This window comes from Pygocentrus nattereri, chromosome 9 (assembly GCF_015220715.1).
Source record: "Pygocentrus nattereri isolate fPygNat1 chromosome 9, fPygNat1.pri, whole genome shotgun sequence".
Lineage (NCBI taxonomy): Eukaryota > Metazoa > Chordata > Actinopteri > Characiformes > Serrasalmidae > Pygocentrus > Pygocentrus nattereri.
The window spans coordinates 19,906,934-19,924,951 of record NC_051219.1 but is presented as its reverse complement, the minus strand read 5'-3'; the positions used below and the strand labels follow the sequence as shown (position 1 = coordinate 19,924,951).

At 39.0% G+C, this 18,018-nt stretch overlaps 1 protein-coding gene across 3 annotated transcripts; it reads left to right on the top strand.

Moving 5' to 3' along the window:
- The first annotated feature begins 3,783 nt into the window (after positions 1–3,783).
- tfcp2 (transcription factor CP2) lies at positions 3,784–16,047 on the top strand. 3 transcript variants are annotated; one of them, XM_037541424.1, is made up of 17 exons: positions 3,784–4,099; positions 4,741–4,956; positions 6,156–6,307; positions 6,637–6,713; positions 6,802–6,907; positions 7,550–7,656; positions 7,782–7,934; positions 8,520–8,630; positions 8,801–8,889; positions 9,408–9,456; positions 9,574–9,624; positions 10,928–11,021; positions 11,303–11,393; positions 12,591–12,697; positions 12,810–12,952; positions 13,536–13,587; positions 14,448–16,047. In XM_037541424.1, the coding sequence occupies exons 2-17, from the start codon at positions 4,835–4,837 to the stop codon at positions 14,483–14,485; spliced, it is 1,542 nt and encodes a 513-aa protein (XP_037397321.1). In that variant the 5' UTR covers positions 3,784–4,099; positions 4,741–4,834; the 3' UTR covers positions 14,486–16,047. The 3 variants fall into 3 exon arrangements, with proteins under 3 accessions (XP_037397321.1, XP_017549701.1, XP_037397322.1); XM_017694212.2 differs by lacking the exon at positions 9,574–9,624; XM_037541425.1 differs by lacking the exon at positions 3,784–4,099 and having other exon boundaries at positions 4,725–4,956.
- Positions 16,048–18,018: the final 1,971 nt, after the last annotated feature.

The window sequence follows — 18,018 nt, the reverse complement described above, 5'->3', positions numbered from 1 at the left end:
AAAATAAAAAATACAACAAACACCCTTGTCTCTCTGACCAACTCTCTGCTCCCATTCAACCTCCAACCTCAAAAATAGAGAAACTCTCTTCCCCTCCAGCTCCCAATGAATCACCAGGGGGCCCAGCTCCCACAATACGAGCCCTCCCAGAGATTGGCAGAAAGCATAGAGACTGGCAAGCCACATTCCTTTAACTAGTTTCTTGAACATAAGCTATAAGAACAAGATGTTTCTGCCACTGAAAAAAATGAACATATCTTTAACCATCGGGTTCCTACAATACTGTAGTGTTGTAAGACATAGAGGAGGCCGTAATGGCATGGACTGCTCGCCCCTCAGCAGTGACCACTTTCAGTACTCATCCAGGGCCACATGCTTGCCTGTGCAGGTCCTTCTGAGTGTAGTGGAGCACCCCACTCCATGTTTTATATTTGTAATTCTTCTTCTTCTTCTTTCGGCTGTTACCTTTAGGGATCGCCACAGCGGATCATCTGCCTCCATCTTGCCCTATCCACTGCCTCCTCTACTTTTACACCAACCATCTCCATGTCCACCTTCACTACATCCATAAACCTTCTCTGAGGTCTACCTCTTCTCCTTCTACCCGGCAGCTCTATCTCCAACATTCTTTGACCAATATATCCACTATTCCTCCTCAACACATGTCCAAACCATCTCAACCTGGCCTCTCTGGCTATATCTCCAAACTGCTCCACCTTCACTGTCCCTCTGATTTGCTCATTTCTAATCTTGTCCATCCTTGTCACTTCCAATGAAAATCTCACTTTCCCATACCTTTATGCTGTGGCACATCAACTTTATACCTCTGTAGTTGCTGCAGCTCTGCACATCACCCTTGTTCTTAAAAATGGGGACCAATACACTGCTTCTCCACTCATCAGGCATCCTCTCACTCTCCAGGATTTTGTTAAACAACCTGGTTAAAAAGTCCACTGCCTTCTCTCCTAAACATCTCCATACCTCCACAGGTATGTCATCTGGACCAACTGCCTTTCCATTTTTCATCCTTTTTAAAGCTGCCCTCACTTCCACCTTACCAATTCTCTGCACTTCCTGATCCACTATCTCTCCCCCCGTTGTCCTCCTCTCTCTCATTTTCCTCATTCATTAGTTTTTCAAAGTACTTCTTCCATCTATTCAACACTCTCTGTCCACTCACTAGTACATTTCCCTCTCTATCCTTTATCAGCCTAACCTGCTGTACATCCTTTCCAGCTCTATCTCTCTGTTTAGCCAAACGATACAAGTCCTTTACTCCTTCTTTACTGTCCAGCCTCTCATACAACTCATCATAGGCCTGAGCCTTTGCCACCATTCTTTTCGCTATGTGACTAGTCTCACAGTACTCCTGCCTACTTCCTTCATCTCTCTGGTTATCCCACTTTTTCTCCAAGGAGGACTCCAAAATTCCTCTTTCTCCTCTAACTGACAACCAACCTGTGGTGCATATGAACTGACCACATTCAAAATCATACCATCAACCTCCAACTTCAGGCTCATGATCCTGTCTGACACTCTCTTTACATCCAGAACACTTTTCACAAGCTGTTCCTTTAGGATTATCCCTACTCCATTTCTCTTCCTCTCTACACCATGATAGAACAGTTTGAATCCCCCTCCAATGTTCCTGGCCATGCTTCCTTTCCATCTGGTCTCCTGGACACATAGAATATCTACCTTCCTTCTCTCCATCATGTCTGCAAGCTCTCTGCCTATGTGACTAGCCTCACAGTACTCCTGCCTACTTCCTTCATCTCTCTGGTTATCCCACTTTTTCTTAGCTGCTTTCTTCTTCTGAATACTCTCCTGGACTTCCTCATTCCACCACCAACTTTGCTTGTCTTCTTTCCTCTGACCAGACAAAACACCCAACAGTTTCTCTCACCACCTTAGCTGTAGTTTCCCAGTCCTCAGGTAGCTCCTCACTGCCCCCAAGGGCCTGTTGCAATTTTTCCCTGAACTGCCTGCAACCATCCTCCTCCTTCAGCTTCCACCACCTAATCTTTGGCTCTGTCTTCACTCTCTTCCTCTTCTTTGTTTCTAGTCTCATTCTACAGACAACCACCCTATGCTGCCTTGCTACACTTTCCCCTGGTACCACTTTACAATCTCTAATCTCCTTTAGGTGGCATCTCCTGCTAAGGATATAATCCACCTGTGTGCACCTCCCTCCATTCTTGTATGTCACCCTGTGTTCTTCCCTCTTCTGAAAATATATGTTCACCATAGCCATTTCCATTCTCTTTGCAAAATCTACAACCATCTGACCTTCTGCATTTCTGTCTTTCACACCATACATACCCAGCACCTTCATCCCCTCTGTTCCCTTCACCAACAAGTCCATTGAAGTGTGCAGCAATCACTAATCTCTCCTCTCTAGGGACACCATCTACCACTTCATCCATCTTACTCCAAAATTCCTCTTTCTCCTCTAACTGACAACCAACCTGTGGTGCATATGAAATGACCACATTCAAAATCACACCATCAACCTCCAACTTCAGGCTCATGATCCTGTCTGACACTCTCTTTACATCCAGAACACTTTTCACAAGCTGTTCCTTTAGGATTATCCCTACTCCGTTTCTCTTCCTCTCTACACCATGATAGAGCAGTTTGAATCCCCCTCCAATGTTCCTGGCCATGCTTCCTTTCCATCTGGTCTCCTGGACACATAGAATATCTACCTTCCTTCTCTCCATCATGTCTTCAAGCTCTCTGCCTTTAACAGTCATTGTCCCTATGTTCAGAGTCCCTACTCTAACCTCCACACTCCTGCCTTTCCTTCTCTCTCGCTGCCTTCTAACCCGCCTTCCTCCTCTCCTCTTTGATGGTCTTCGACCTACAGTAGTCCAATCTCCACCGGCACCCTGCTGGTCAACAGCACCGGAGGTCGTTGTTAAGCCGGGCCTTGACCGATCCAGTATGGCAATCATATTTGTGATCCGCATGATAGTTTTGGCACAAGTTTTATGCTGGATGCCCTTCCTGACGCAACCCTCACCATTTATCCAGGCTTGGGACCGGCACCAGAAGTACACAAAGTACACCCCTAATGGCTGGTTTGTGTTTTATGTTTGTAATTAATTTAAATAAATCTTAAAACAATGATAAAAGGTCTTGAAGCCTCAGGGACTGTATCCTTAACCATTTTGTGTGAGGCAATGCTTCAGATACTTGGTCTGTTTCATCACCGCTGTAGACAATTTTGAATCTGTTGATGTTTTAAACTTTTTTTCAAAAAGTCAACATTAAGGCATAACAAAGTGTAACATGGCAATAAACAGTGGTACCAAGCAGCACAAAAAACTATTAAAACAAAAATTACCACTAGGAGTACTAAATATCTTATAGTATATTTATAATACACTATATAATATAGTGTATGCGAAAGATGTCTTTCGGTCAGGCTGAAGTACCGTAGATTGCCATGCAAATTTTCACCACTCATTTTTATGGGAAAAGAATTCCGCAAAATTCCATGGCCACACGGAATCCGTGCTTCCGATCAAAAAGCTGTATACAAGCAGGCATCAAACAGCCAGATCGGACAATCTGGATTGTAACGGAGTTGATATCTCGAAAGCTGCGGGACGAGCTAAATACATAACCATAATAAACAGAGTCATATTACTGTCTCCCAGCATCATCCCAATAGTTAATTACATCTTGCAGTGACCACAGAACATTTTCTCAGGAAACGCCACACTCAACTGTTCTAGTTTCAGACCCAATGCCACAGGGGGCAGTCCTGCACTTTGGCTTGCGCAACCGACGAAGAAGACGACTGCGGATATTACGGCAATCTTGTGAATAGAACAGATAAACAAACATGTCTTTTATATCATTTTTATTTGCTGTGTGTTGATCGCGCCTCTGTTTCGTCGATTTCTTTCGAGCAGATCGCCTTCCTGTGCCATTTGGGTCTAAAACATTTTTTCGCAAAAGCTTAAGTTGACAGTTTTCTCTCCGACTCCAACTAGGGAGCTAAATTGTTTGCTTCATTCCAAAGACGACGGATTGAAATATGGCGTGAACGATGAGTGTTTTCAACCAACTTATTCGGTTGTAGCCAAGGGTAAGTATAAATTGGTGAAAATGGAGGTAAGCGCCGAATGTCAACGGCATTTCAAAGGATTCCCTTCTTATTACAGAGCAAAAGAAAAACGAACAGCACGCCCGTAGCAGGTACTTTAAATGTTTGCCTCTTCATCTTGTTTGCATGGCGTGAGGAATCAGCGAAGTTGGGGGAATAAACTAACTGATGTGTGGTTAGATGGGTTTTTTCATGGCTTAGTCGTAATTTTCAAAACTCTATCGCTAGTATTACAGGTGTTTTTTTACACCGTTCAGCACACGTTAAACTTAAGTTAGACCAAACTCGGCACGGAAGAGGCAGCAGTTAAGGCGCCTGATCACATGCAGCTAACGTTAACGGTTCACATCGTCACACCCAGCTAGCTAACTAACTACGAACCGAATAGCTAGCTTTAATCGGTTTAATGAGTTAAATGTTGATTATGTCTCTTGTGAATTTACCTTTCTAGCGTTAAAATGGGCGAGCTGTTTGATCCGAAACTGCCTTTTACATTATTTACGTGTGACCAGGCTCATTAAATCTGTGGACATGACCTATACTTTAATATAGAGTCCCAACCAGCCTGCACGAGTATGGCTCGCTCGCATATTTGATCACTTATAATTCATTCTTCTGGACAGGTGTGTGTGAGCTGCCCCAAAAACACGAAGGGAATCGAGGCGAGGGTGTTTGATAGTGGTCAGTCGGACCTGAGGTAGAGCTGAGATCTTCGCGATGGCCTGGGCTTTGAAGTTACCGCTCGCTGATGAGGTGATCGAGTCCGGGCTCGTGCAGGACTTCGACGCGAGTCTGTCCGGCATTGGGCAGGAGCTCGGAGCTGGAGCCTACAGTATGAGGTACGCAAGAGCTCAGTCTTACGGGCTTTTGTCGTTTGTCTGTTTTTAAGATAGAGTAGCCACGATTTAGTTCGTTTACCGACTCTTACTTTGGGTGAAACTTGTTTTCTGAGATTTGAAATTACATGGTAACCAGATGCGGGAAATATTTTTTTCCATTTACTTTGTTTCAGAGGGGTCTAGTGAATAGTGAACTGAGTTACATACACTCAAGTCAAATTTAGGTAGATTTGTACTTTACTGAGTATTTTCAAATGACAATACTTTCACTTCTGCTGAACAGGTGTGAAGGAAGAGATGTTTTTTTTTTTTTTTTTACTCAGTTAAGCTGTGTTTAGTCACTAATATTTAGTTGCTTACACTGTTGACAGCATCTGGGCTGCTTTGTGAGTGGTTGCACCTCTGAATTTTCAGTTGTATCATTTTGTTTCAGACCAAGGGTGCATCAAAAAGAGTATAGAGCCCATGAACTTCAGTTCATGTAACAATAGATGTACTAATAAGTTACTCTATACTTAAGTGCAATTTTAACCTGCCACTTTTGTACTTTTACTCAACATTTGGAAAATTTTTCCTTTTTCTTGAATTATTCTTCCACTGATTTAACAGTAGTTTTACTTGTAAATATGATTAGAAGTCCTAAGTTTGCATGGCACCAAATAGTTACATTGCAATTCGGTTTGCTGTGTAATTTCATATCGGAATAATTTTTTGATGTTTTACTGCATTTCAGACTTTTTTTTTTTGGTATCTCAGTGTGGTTGTGCTTGGGGTTATCATTTGATTTCAGTAATATAACTTTTACTAGGATGGTTTTAAGCTACACTGTCATCCTCTAATAGTAATGATTAATTGGTTCACGGCACTTGAAGGGTTTGATAACATTATTGATAGTTAAAGCAGTCTAAAAGTTCAAAGTTCACTCTAAGGTAACACTATTTAATGGCAGATATGCGACCAACTGGATCAGAAGGTGGTGGTGATATTTTTGTGTCATTAGTGTTAAGTGAAAAGTGACAAAAAAAAAAAAGTCTGAATTTTTTAAGGGCAAGTATCAGTTTTTGGAAGACATTTTCTATGGATGTTTCTTTATAGTTTTAAAAGAATGTCAGATTCTGTGTATATGGATAAGTAAACTGGATTGGTGTGTGACATCTCAAATATGTCTTTCTGTCTGGGTTCTTTTCCTCTTTCTACAGTGATGTACTGGCTCTTCCTATCTTTAAGCAGGAAGAATCCAATCTGCCTCCTGACAGTGACAATAAGATTCTTCCTTTCCAGTATGTTTTATGTGCTGCCACATCACCTGCTGTCAAACTGCATGACGAGACGCTCACCTACCTCAACCAAGGTCTGCTAATTCTAAAAGATTGCATATGGCTAAAAGATGGTATGCTGCTTTTCCAGATATAAAGCCTGCCATGCATTTTGAGAAACAGAAGAGTCCTGACTTGTAGTTATTCTCTGAATACATGTATGCTAGAAAAGCTTCCACACATGGGTTTTATATATATATATATATATATGGATGGATGGATGGATGGATATATATATATATATATATATATTTTTTTTTTTTTTTTGTTTTATCAGATTGTCTTTCTGTTGAAAAATATCAGCATTAATTGTAATGGTGTAGAAATTGACTGAGTGCTGGTATCTTTAAATTCATCTTTGTAGGACAGTCTTATGAAATTCGGATGCTGGACAATCGGAAAATGGGTGAGCTTCCGGAGATCACTGGCAAAATGGTGAAGGTGAGGACTTTGTTTTGAGATCTGTCAGTCATGACTGTAGTGGTGCCTGTTTGCTTACTCACTGCTGTTTTGGTCTTGGTGCCTGTAGAGTATCATCCGCGTAGTGTTTCATGACCGCAGGCTGCAGTACACGGAGCACCAGCAGCTGGAAGGCTGGCGCTGGAATAGACCAGGTGACAGAATCCTTGATCTAGGTGAGTCGACGACTGTGTGTAAATCTGAAGTGCTGTACGGCTTTTTTCATATCAACAACATAAACTTGTATTTACATAAAGGTTTTGCTTGTGCTTTTGTCATTGGCTTGAATTAAGCTTTTTTTTCTATGTTTTGCTGATATATTAGAGCAGGTTGCAGCAAAAAACAAAACAAAAAAAAAGTTAAATTGACGCATAAAAAGTAAAGGTTTTATTTTTGATGAGCCAGAATTGTACAACAATAAGTTAAATATATACAGAAACCACACAAAAACATTTGCATGTCAAAATGTCAGACTTTTAATGGGGCTAGTAGGTTAGTTACAGAAACATTATTTGTCTGTGTACAAGTAGCTTTGTGATAGCTAGCTAGGTAATATTAGCTCTATACATAGTATTTGACCCACACACTCATGTATTAAGTACTAATCTTGCTAACATTAAGCATAAATTATATGAAATTCATATTTGTGTTCCTTTAGTGGGTGGCCTGTTGCTTGAGCAGAAACATACAGGATTTTGATATAGCTTAGCACATAGTGTATTGGTGCGCTTGAACTTGTTCAGCTTAAGAGTGAGTGGATTTATACATGAATAAATTACGGAAACATTCATTTTGCATTCCATTTTGAATTCTTTTAGATATTCCTATGTCTGTTGGAATCGTGGATCCCAGGGCAAACCCTACACAGCTCAACACAGTGGAATTCCTGTGGGACCCCTCAAAGAGGACTTCAGCCTTCATTCAGGTATCTTCTATTTCTTTATGGGATCTGTTCAAATATTTTCTACAGGTTGTTTTCTCTTTTCTCACTCTCTCTTGTATGAATGTTAGGTTGCAATCACAAGTGTCATCTTGTTTCTTTGGTTTTAGGTTCATTGCATCAGCACAGAGTTCACAATGCGCAAGCATGGTGGAGAGAAGGGAGTGCCGTTCCGCATCCAAATAGACACGTTCAAGGAGAATGAAGCAGGAGAGTACACTGAACACTTGCACTCTGCCAGCTGCCAAATCAAAGTCTTCAAGGTGGGAGGAGAACATGTTATTTCTGTACTTTCAAAATGTCGCACACTTCCAAATCTCATGTTGATTTTAGTTCTGAGCTGGAGAGGTAAATAGTGTTGATTTTAATGTAGGTGCAGATAGATAAATTGTGCACTTGGGAACATGAAGACCCCTCTAATTCACCATAACAATACAATGACTAATCAGTGTGGCCTGAGACACATCAGTATCATTTGTAGTCGTGTAATATTTGTAAGAGATTCATTTTATAGGCCAATGTCTTTTCAATCATTTTTGGCTAATCTAGAAGCTAATGTGTATTACTCTGTTCTTCACAATTGCAGTAGTAATGTTGTAATTGTTATACAGTATTCTTTAGCACGCATGATATTACTGTTCCATTGTTATTACCATGAAATAAGCTAGTATGCAATGAAGCTTTTTTCTCCTAATGCAATGTTAATGCAGTTTTGCTCTGTTGGTTTATAGTCACAGTGTAATCCCACAATTTTCAATTTAACTTAATCTTAAATTACCCAACCCACTATAAATTAAAGTTAATGCTACCACCATGACACACTGTCTCCTTTACATAATTATTTGTAGCCCAAAGGTGCTGACAGGAAGCAAAAGACAGACAGAGAAAAGATGGAGAAGAGAGCACCTCAAGAAAAGGAAAAATACCAGCCATCCTATGAAACTACCATTCTTACTGAGGTTTGTACATGGAAAATGTGTCCTAATAAATTAGCTTTTTGTATGATCTCTTGGGAAATTGAAATTTTCTTGTTTTTTATTCTTTGTAGGTACACATCCTCTGACATCCTCAGTGTACAACATTTTTGAGTTCTGTATGGATTGTTGAATATCATGTTTTCCTCCTACAGTGCTCACCTTGGCCTGAGGTTACTTATGTGAACAACTCTCCATCACCAGGCTTCGGCAGCACCCACAACAGCTTCCCTGTTACTGAAGGGTAAGAAACACTTTTTAGTTTTGCTGTTGTGTTATTCCAATCTATAATCAGACCTGCCATTGATAATAAAAGTTAATTTATTATGTCTTAAATCAGGGCTGCCCAAAGTGGGGCCCATGGGTTAAAGTCAGTCTGTAAGGACAATTGATTTGCCCCGGTTTCCCTCCTCTTCATCAAAAACTTATTGCATACTTCTTGTGCTTAAATGTATGTATATATTTTTTTACATTGTAAAGCACTTTAGGTAACGACTCATATAGCATAATGTACAAATTACATTAAAAAAATGTTTTGATTAACAATACACCTACCATCTTTATTTGTGTACTCTTTTGTGATTTTGGCCCTCAGTACACCACAATATTTTGACCCCTGTAAGACAAAATGTTTTGGCGCATCTGTTTCAGCTGCTAATTATTTGACAGGCCACATCAAGAGCCTTTTTTGTTTATTTTCTTTATATATTTCTTTCTTCATGGTAACCTTCATGTCACCTAATTTAGTTCACTCCTTTCTAGGAATGGATCACCAAATCACCAGCCAGAGCCAGTGGCACAGGTAGCAGATGTGAGTTCTTCTCTTTTCTCTAAGTATTTTTGCTGACTGTAAATTATAGTATGGCTTTATGTATAAGGTGTGGTTAGGAATTTGGTTAATGACTACATCATATAAACTGGCACACAGTCCCTGGTGAAATTATTGCAGAAAACAAACAGAAGACATTTTTCTGCAAATGTGAGTACAACATCTATATTGAATTTTTCTTCAATATGTTAAATGTAGCAAAAAAAAAAAAAACATGAATTGTGCGTGAATATGTAAAGATATGTGAAACGTGTAATTTGACCAGTGTTACATCATACTTCCATTTTATTTTACACCATTTTGCATACTTTTTAAGAACAGAAAATGCTGTGCTATTTTTCCACATAAATGTACTTTTGTTATGCTGGTATAATCAAAATTTCTATCAGGAGACACTTTGTCTAACCCTGTTGTCTCACATCTTCATAACTTAACACTTATTAACAGGTTACTAACTCCTGATGTCTTTTGTGATTTTTTTTTTTTTAACTTTTTAATGTTATTTAACTGCATGTATTCTAGAAAAGTATGTATTCAAATCACCACATGCTTAGGCTTCACCTTCAGTCACCTTTCAGTTGGCAGTCTCATCCTGTGTGTCATATCCAGCTGATTTTTTTGTTATATTTATGTACCCTGCATGTCCATACTCAGCCATCCTGTCCTAAAAGCATAAAATATACTATTTTGTGAGATCATACACCATAATGTAATTGAAATTTAGACCTCTTTACTAGTTATATCTTGGTCTTTGTGGGAGGCAATGATGTGTTGCAGACTAAAACTCAACCCAAACTAGGACACATTCCATATTTTTAGTATTACTGTTAAGTAAGCTTAGCCAGTTTAGAATGGAACGTTTTCCCCTGAATGCAGACTTAATGCTGCTGTGTTGATCTGTAATCATAACTTTTTGGGCTGTTTTACTCACAGCCTAACCCCATTTTAGTTAATAGTGTGGTATATCAAATATATAGTAAACACTACTAATTTCTTCCATTTCTAATTCATTACTTAGAATATATTCAACATGAAGTAATCGCATAGATTTTTAGCCTTATCACATCATGCTGAGAGAGCTTTACTGAGAGATACTTTAGTCATTCCATCTGTTTAGACACAGTGACCTAACTGAGCACTTTATTGCTGTTTTGAAAGTTACTCTTAAACAGAACCTGGAGGTTTGCATAGAGCATCATAGTGGAAGTGGAAGAAGACTGGCCTTAAAACAAACTTCAGTAGTGGTCAGTCAGGAAAAGTCAGATTGTGATATGGAATCTTCCTTCTTGTTAAAGGTAGAAGTGAGAGTTGGTCTACACTGAGTCTGTGAAACTGTCTTTCTGAAAGTGTAGGGACTGTTTAGTGGAAAAAGAAAAAAGAAAATCCTAATGACTTTATGATACTCACTCTAAGGCCTACCTGTGTCCCCTTTTTCTCTACTCTGAACAAACAGAATCTGTTGCCCACGGCAACACCACAGGAATCTCAGCAGTGGCTCCATAGAAACCGATTTTCGCCATTCTGCCGTCTCTTCACAAACTTCTCAGGTAATGGGACGTTCTATGTGCATTACATGCCATACGGCTCTTTTATCTGTGCTTGTGTCACTCAGCAACCATACAGCACCTTACCTAAACTCTGTGAAGTCAAACTTAGATAAATGTTACATGCCTGTAGATCTAAAGTGAATCTGTTTACCTTTTTATCCATTGAATTGCAGGCTACTGATTTTGTGTCAGTTGGAATATGTAATATCATGCGTCAGTTCCTGGGGAAAACATTTTGACTTTTATTGCTTGTGCATTTTTTTTGTTGGGATGGTCATCAGGGTCAGACCTGCTGAAGCTGACAAGGGAGGACGTCATTCAGATTTGTGGCCCGGCCGATGGTATACGACTGTTCAACGCACTGAAAGGAAGGTAGTGATTAGTCTTCACAGTACACAAATGTAACATAAAATTTCAATGTGTGTTGGCAAAATAGACACTGTAAGTTATGTTTAATCAAAACAGCATGAGAGGGAGTGTGCCATCACAAATAATATTGACACATGCTGTGTTCACATTACAAGCCTCATTGCTGTAAATTCTGTTAAAGCAGCCATAGTAACTAGTAGTGCACGCGTAGCAGAAAAAAAGCACATGAATTCTGATCCAGGCGTTCTCACTAAGGTCTCATGGCCACATATCGGATAGGTATCTGATCTAAGTCCACATATAAGAGTGACTCTGGTTAGATTTGAAAAGATCAGATTTGCATGTCCACACAGTCCTGAAAACATCAGATCTGAGTCACATTAGCGCAGAAAAAATCAGATTTGTGCCACTTCAACCTGGTAATGTGAACATAGCCATAGATTGTCGCAGACACAATGTTATGTGCATAGGCATCAACACATGCGATTTACTTATTATATGTCTTCTTCTTGGTGTATTTCACTGTGCAAGAGAAAATCTTTAGCTGTTTAAATGTAAAATAAATTTAAAATAAATTCTAATTCTGTATAAAATAGGTTAGTGTGGGATATTATTAAAGATCAAAACAAGATTTTGATTTAATGGTAAAAATGTGTTGTATAGGTATCAGTGTGAATACATTTTGAAGGCTCTGAATATAAGGGATACTGTTTTTGGAAGTTGATAGCTATGTAATGGACACATGATAACATTTGCTTTGTAAAATAAAAAAAATGTAAAGCAAACTTTCTTATTCTTTCAAATATATGTTTATATACTGGGCATTTTTTCCACCAAAAAGTAGTTCTAGCAGCATAGAGTAATTTGATCATTAGTGTTACTATCAGTTAAGGAAAATTATATATGGGGAGGGGGGGTGCTGTTATTAGATGTAACCATTCTACGAATTAGATTGTGTGGTCAGAACCATTGTATAACCATAGATATAGATATAGATGTCCTTTTTTAAATGCAGTTCTTGCATTTCACACATGGTGTTTCACACAGTATGTGTGTGTGTGTGTGTGTGTGTGTGTGTGTGTGGTCATATGCAGTATAGTCACTTTAGCCATACTGATGGGTGCGTGGGCATATGTGCTTAAATAGATTTGAATTAGTCAACCCTCACTGATGGTAATTTCTGTGTTTGTGCATGTTCAGGGTCGTTCGCCCAAGACTCACTATCTATGTGTGCCAGGAGTCCCAGCATGCCAGAGAACAGCAGCACAAACACGAGAACGGAGACGGCACCGGCAACACCTTTTTTGGTGTGTTTGTGTGAGAGTTAATGTGCTTACTTGTTACCAATTCTTAAACATCTCAAAACAGTAACAGTATGACCACTATTTTTTTCCCCCTGCCCATATTTAACCTTCACAGTTTACCATGCAATTTACCTGGAGGAGCTAACCGCTGTTGAACTGACTGAGAAGATAGCCCAGCTTTTCAACATCTCTCCACGCCAGATCAGTCAGATTTTCAAACAAGGACCTACGGGCATTCATGTGCTGGTCAGCGATGAGGTGATGTCTCACAGGGTTTTCTCTGCTGGTGATGCTGTGCTACTCCCAGACTAGACATAGTTAGGGAGCAAAATGAAAAATTTCCTGTTCATGTCTAATAAAGCAAATACTCTAACATATAACTTGGTACTAAATGTGTCATATGAATAATTCAGATGATGCAAATTCCGGTTAGACATATGACTTGTGCAATATTCGTCAGGGCTGAATGTGTTCAGGTAACAGGAAATGTACATTTTCATGAATATCCTGAATATCATGGGAAGCAGAAAATTTTCTCTTTTCTCTTTCTTTTTTCAATTATATTGTACTAGTCACTTTAAAGGTTCAACCATATTATCCCAAATATGGATTTAAAGTGTCAAAAATGTTGAATGAATGAAATAAAGGTTCATTTACAGTGGCTAAATTGCACCTAGTCATAGTATCACCCTTTTGAGTCCTCAAAGTAGGCTGTACAGTGATTCTCTCTTTTAACTTTTTTTAATTTAAAATTTCATTGTGTAATATTGAACGTGTCACACAGAGAAACATGTCCTGACGTGTCTCCAGTTTGACCTTATTTTCATATTCTTTCCCACAGATGATTCAGAACTTTCAAGATGAGGTGTGTTTTGTCTTGGACACAATGAAAGGTACAAAATCTACTATGTGCCTCTTTTAAAAGAGTACTTAAGTGTTTTTCTGTATTATCTCTTTCTGCTGCATCTGTTGCATACAGTTGTCTATCGCAGACAATCATTTGTATAGTAAAAGAGTATAAAACACTTGAAACAATCTTATAACAGGAGCCAAAGGTTCAGCACCTGTTTATTGGCTTTTATTTTTTTGTGTTTTGTGTCAGTGAGTTTTCTTTTACTAAGTACAGTCGAAATTATTGTCCATGGTAATCTTTTATGTTCTAAAGATGTGGGAGACAGAGATTTGGTTGAAAAACTGTGTAGTAGTATTTAGGGCTGGTTGTTTTTCAGTATGTTTTCATTTTGCTACCAAAACTGGTGCCTTGACTTTGATATTCCTATATGATATTTTTACAAACTATTTTTCTTCTATAAAATATATATTAAAAAGTTTTACAAAAGGTATTATGTGGCATACTATATTTGTACAAATTTGTACAAAAAAACTATTCCAGTATTCCCAGTCACCAAGTGGTTCCTAGCTATGTTGGATTTTGAAGGCTGTGGAGGCATTCGGAGACACTGCTGCTCTTTGTATTTGTTTTTTGTATTTGTTCAACAAACAGCTGATGTTAATAACATGCTTATCAGCCACATACAACAGTCTAGATTTTAGAACAAGCATGCTTATTTGCCCGCTTATGCCAACACGACTGACTGATATTGAAATGTGATATTTCATTGATACTTGGCAGTTTTGAAGTAATTTGACAATGCAATGATGGTATAAAATTCCAATCCCCATTCCTAGTATTCCTTTAATTTAACTCTCTGTTTTCACCAACTTGCTCAGTAACTTTCTCCTGTATTTTCAGCGGAGACAAGTGATGGATATCATATCATCCTGAAGTGAGAAAGCAAAATGGGGAACAGAGTCATCCCCCGTTTTCCATCAGATTAAACCTCCCCTGTCAGTACGCCCACCCACAGCTCCCTGCCCTCCACTCTTCCTGGACTGCGCTTACGATTGTTTTACTTGGAAAGAACATGGAGGCCATTGTGGGAAAGGGGAGAAGCGTCTGGCCCCTTCTGAAACCTTCCTGTCTTACTCTACAGAGTATCTGTACTGCCAGTACTGTCCTCCCCCTTCTGCAACAGCTGATTTTTTTTTTTTGTTGTTGTTTTGCTTAGTCATTTATTTTCCCTTTTGAAAAGTGTCTTTTCTTTAATGTTCATGTAATAGCTGAAACCTTCGGTGTGCCAAAATGTGCTGCCTGAAAACGACTGAATTGGTTGTTGTGGAACTAGCATTAGAAAATACTATCTGACCTGGTCCTCATGCATCTTACCACAGCCTTCCTTTCCCCATCCTTCATCAGAACTGCAGTGTAAGTATAAACCAGAGCTCCTTCACACACTGTGAAAGCCCCTGTAGACAAAAGGAAGTGCAAACGAAGACAAGGACCTTCACATAGCTAAAGGAAGCGTAGCCTCAGGGTTCATCATGGGAAGACCTGTACAGGCTCCTACAATTATGAGCCTTTGAAATTGTTCAGCAGTCTTGCCAACTTGTCAGATAACAGTAAACTGACTGATTAAGAGATTAGTCCTCTAAATCTAGTTTGATAAGCAGTTCTGCAGATCAGGTTCTTGGTTTTGTAGTGTCCAAGATTCATTGTTCTCATGTGCAGTTGTCCCATACATTATAATTTGGTTCAGTGTAATGTTATAATCTGAATCCTGCATCTGTAAACTTATTCAAAGAGCATGCTAAGCTTGATATGTTGTCATCTTATTGGTCTATTGAATTATTTTAACACCTTCACTTGGCTTGCCAGTCCAAAAGCAAGATGTGCAGCTATGCTGTATGTAACTGAGTTGTACCTCATTTATTAACCAATATTTTTAAGGGAAAACTATTTATTTTACAGATCAAGTGGCCAAGAATTCAGTGGCTAATTCATAGTGGAAAATGTACACTACATTTTATTGTTAATGTTTTATCATATTATTCAGACAGTGGGCTCATTTGGCACCACCAGGCATTGTTCAGCTTTTCATTTGGTCCTTTTTTCTCCTGTTACACTCATAACTGTCAGAAGCTCTTGTTTTAGAATACTTTCTACATTTGCAAGCTCATCTTTTAGCTTTTTAGGGGGAGAATGTTTGTTTGTTTGTTTGTTTGTTGGTTGGTTTGTTTGTTTAAAAAAAATCATGCTTAATGTAAGTCTATAATCCAGACATTTTATGTGGGTCACTCACATTGTTAGGGTTTCTTTTGGTTGTGACCACTGCAATACAAATCCATTTGGGGTGAAAAATATATGCTTTAACTGCTTGTGAAGTTAGAGATGGTTAACAGCACTAAATGTAAACAAGACTGAGATGGAGAAGTCACTGAGACCTCTCAGTGATTGTCTTTTCCCCCTTTCCTATGCCATTGCAGCAATTAAAGTGGCTTACACATTAAACATAGTTTCTGCTCATGTCTGTCAGTCTTGCTTTTACAGACTGCTCAGGACATTTTCTCCTTTTTAGTAGATTTTAGTGCTAGTTTAGCTAGAAATTTTACTAAAAGTCTGTTGCTATGGATTAGCTTGGATTGGGTCATTTATTTATTTTTAGGATTAATTGATTAATCAGATATTGCTGACGCCTCACAGCAAGAAGGGCCTGGGTTCGATTTTTGGCTGGCCGACCAGGGGTCTTTTCTGTATAGAGTTGCATGTTCTCTCTGTGTCTGCATGGGTTTCCTCCAGGTGCTCTGGTTTCTTCCCACAGTCCAAAGACATGCGGCCAGGCCAATTAAACATGCTAAGTTGCCTTTAGGTGTGATTGTGTGTGTGGATGTATATGTCTGTCTGTCTGCCCTGTGATGGATTGGTGACCTGTCCAAGGCGTATCGTGCCTTCTGCCCAATGACCGCTGGGATAGGCTCCAGCTTCCCCCATGACCCAGAAGGATAAGTGGTTTAGAAATTGTGTGTGTGTGTGTGTGTGAGTGTGAGTGTGAGTGAAAGAGAGAGAGAGAGATCAGTTTTATAAGAAGCCCACACAATAAAAATGGACCTAACTGAACAATAACAAACCGTACATTGCTTTTCAAGTGTTTTTAGGCTTATATTGTGAGAGATTTTTATTGTGAGAGACCTACATGAGAATTTAAACCGTACATTATCATCATGCACACTGCAAAGTAATTATTGCCAAATGACTCTGAAGGGAAATGGTATGAAGGAAATAGTAAACATCACAGATGGCAAGCTACATGATTTTCTGAAATCTTTTAGGCAAAATGCACACAGGTATATTTTCAGTTCTTTATTGTGGACAAACCCAAGAATCATTGCATGTCTTGGGCTCCCAAAGATCTGTGTTTATGAATTCCTTGCTTCAGTTCAGATGACAAGTCATGCTTAAGTCTGGAGTCTGAGATGCCAAATGAAAAACATTTATGCAGGCATTTTTGTTAGCTTTGTGTTGTTTGTTGTTGTTGCACATTGTTATGCTCGAAATTGCAAATGCAACCAACACAACTTTCACACTTGGGCAACTGGGCAGTTGGAGCGATGTCATAGCAAGGACCTAGTGAATTTCTGGTCAGGCAGGACAAAGAAATGCAATGTAATAATAATACTTTGTAATAATGTTATATTTTAATATTTGATTTTGTTTATTCTGAAGTGGTTGTCTATGGCTTCCCATTCCACTGGGCTGGGTATGATGTAACACACATGTCTGTTCACAAATTGTTGAGGTTCAGGCTTTGACTATAAGAACAGTCACACTCCTGAAAATATACATGGCAATAACTACAAAATTAAAATGACCATAGATGGTACTAATCTGTGAAGGACTCCCTTCCTTCCAGCCAACGATCCCAATCTACACAAAAAAACAAAGTTATGTTCTGAAACAGCCATTTCAGTCCTCTAACAGACTTCTTGCCCAAAGTTGGGTGGCCAAAGTGCAACTTTTAGTGCACCATGGACCACAAGAGTGTAAAAGAAGTCAGACTTTAAATCCAGTTGTTAAAATGTCATCAAAAATCTCCAAAAATACAACTTTTAAAGGAAAATAAAAATGTAATAAGCAATATATAGTACAGAAATATGTTCTTTCACTGCATGGGTGAGGGGTAACGTTTCTGGCAGGCCTAATTAAACGTCCTCAGGAGCCAGCTTTGAGCTGACGTGCTTTAGGTTAAACTGGAGATAACGGTGCTGCCATGTGACGTGACTTTTTCAGGATCTTTTTCACCATTTGCTTATGTGATGTGGTTAAGGTGTCGAACATATAAGCATTCCATAAATCATGAAAAGTGGCAAAAAGCCGGTGGGCACTGTAGGTCGAATGTGGTGACATTGCAATTTACATATTCTGCAATAAACTAATGTCTTAACAGGAGTGTTGTTCAGCATGTACATACTTTCCCCACCAATAGTCT

What these genes read in the sequence shown, in the direction of transcription:
- tfcp2 (XM_037541424.1), top strand. Translation starts at nt 4,835, where the DNA reads ATGGCCTGGGCTTTGAAGTTACCGCTCGCTGATGAGGTGATCGAGTCC. An exon ending in GCCAAATCAAAGTCTTCAAG is followed by an intron (nt 7,935 to 8,519) that starts GTGGGAGGAGAA and finishes AATTATTTGTAG; the next exon opens with CCCAAAGGTGCTGACAGGAA. An exon ending in TCTCTTCACAAACTTCTCAG is followed by an intron (nt 11,022 to 11,302) that starts GTAATGGGACGT and finishes GATGGTCATCAG; the next exon opens with GGTCAGACCTGCTGAAGCTG.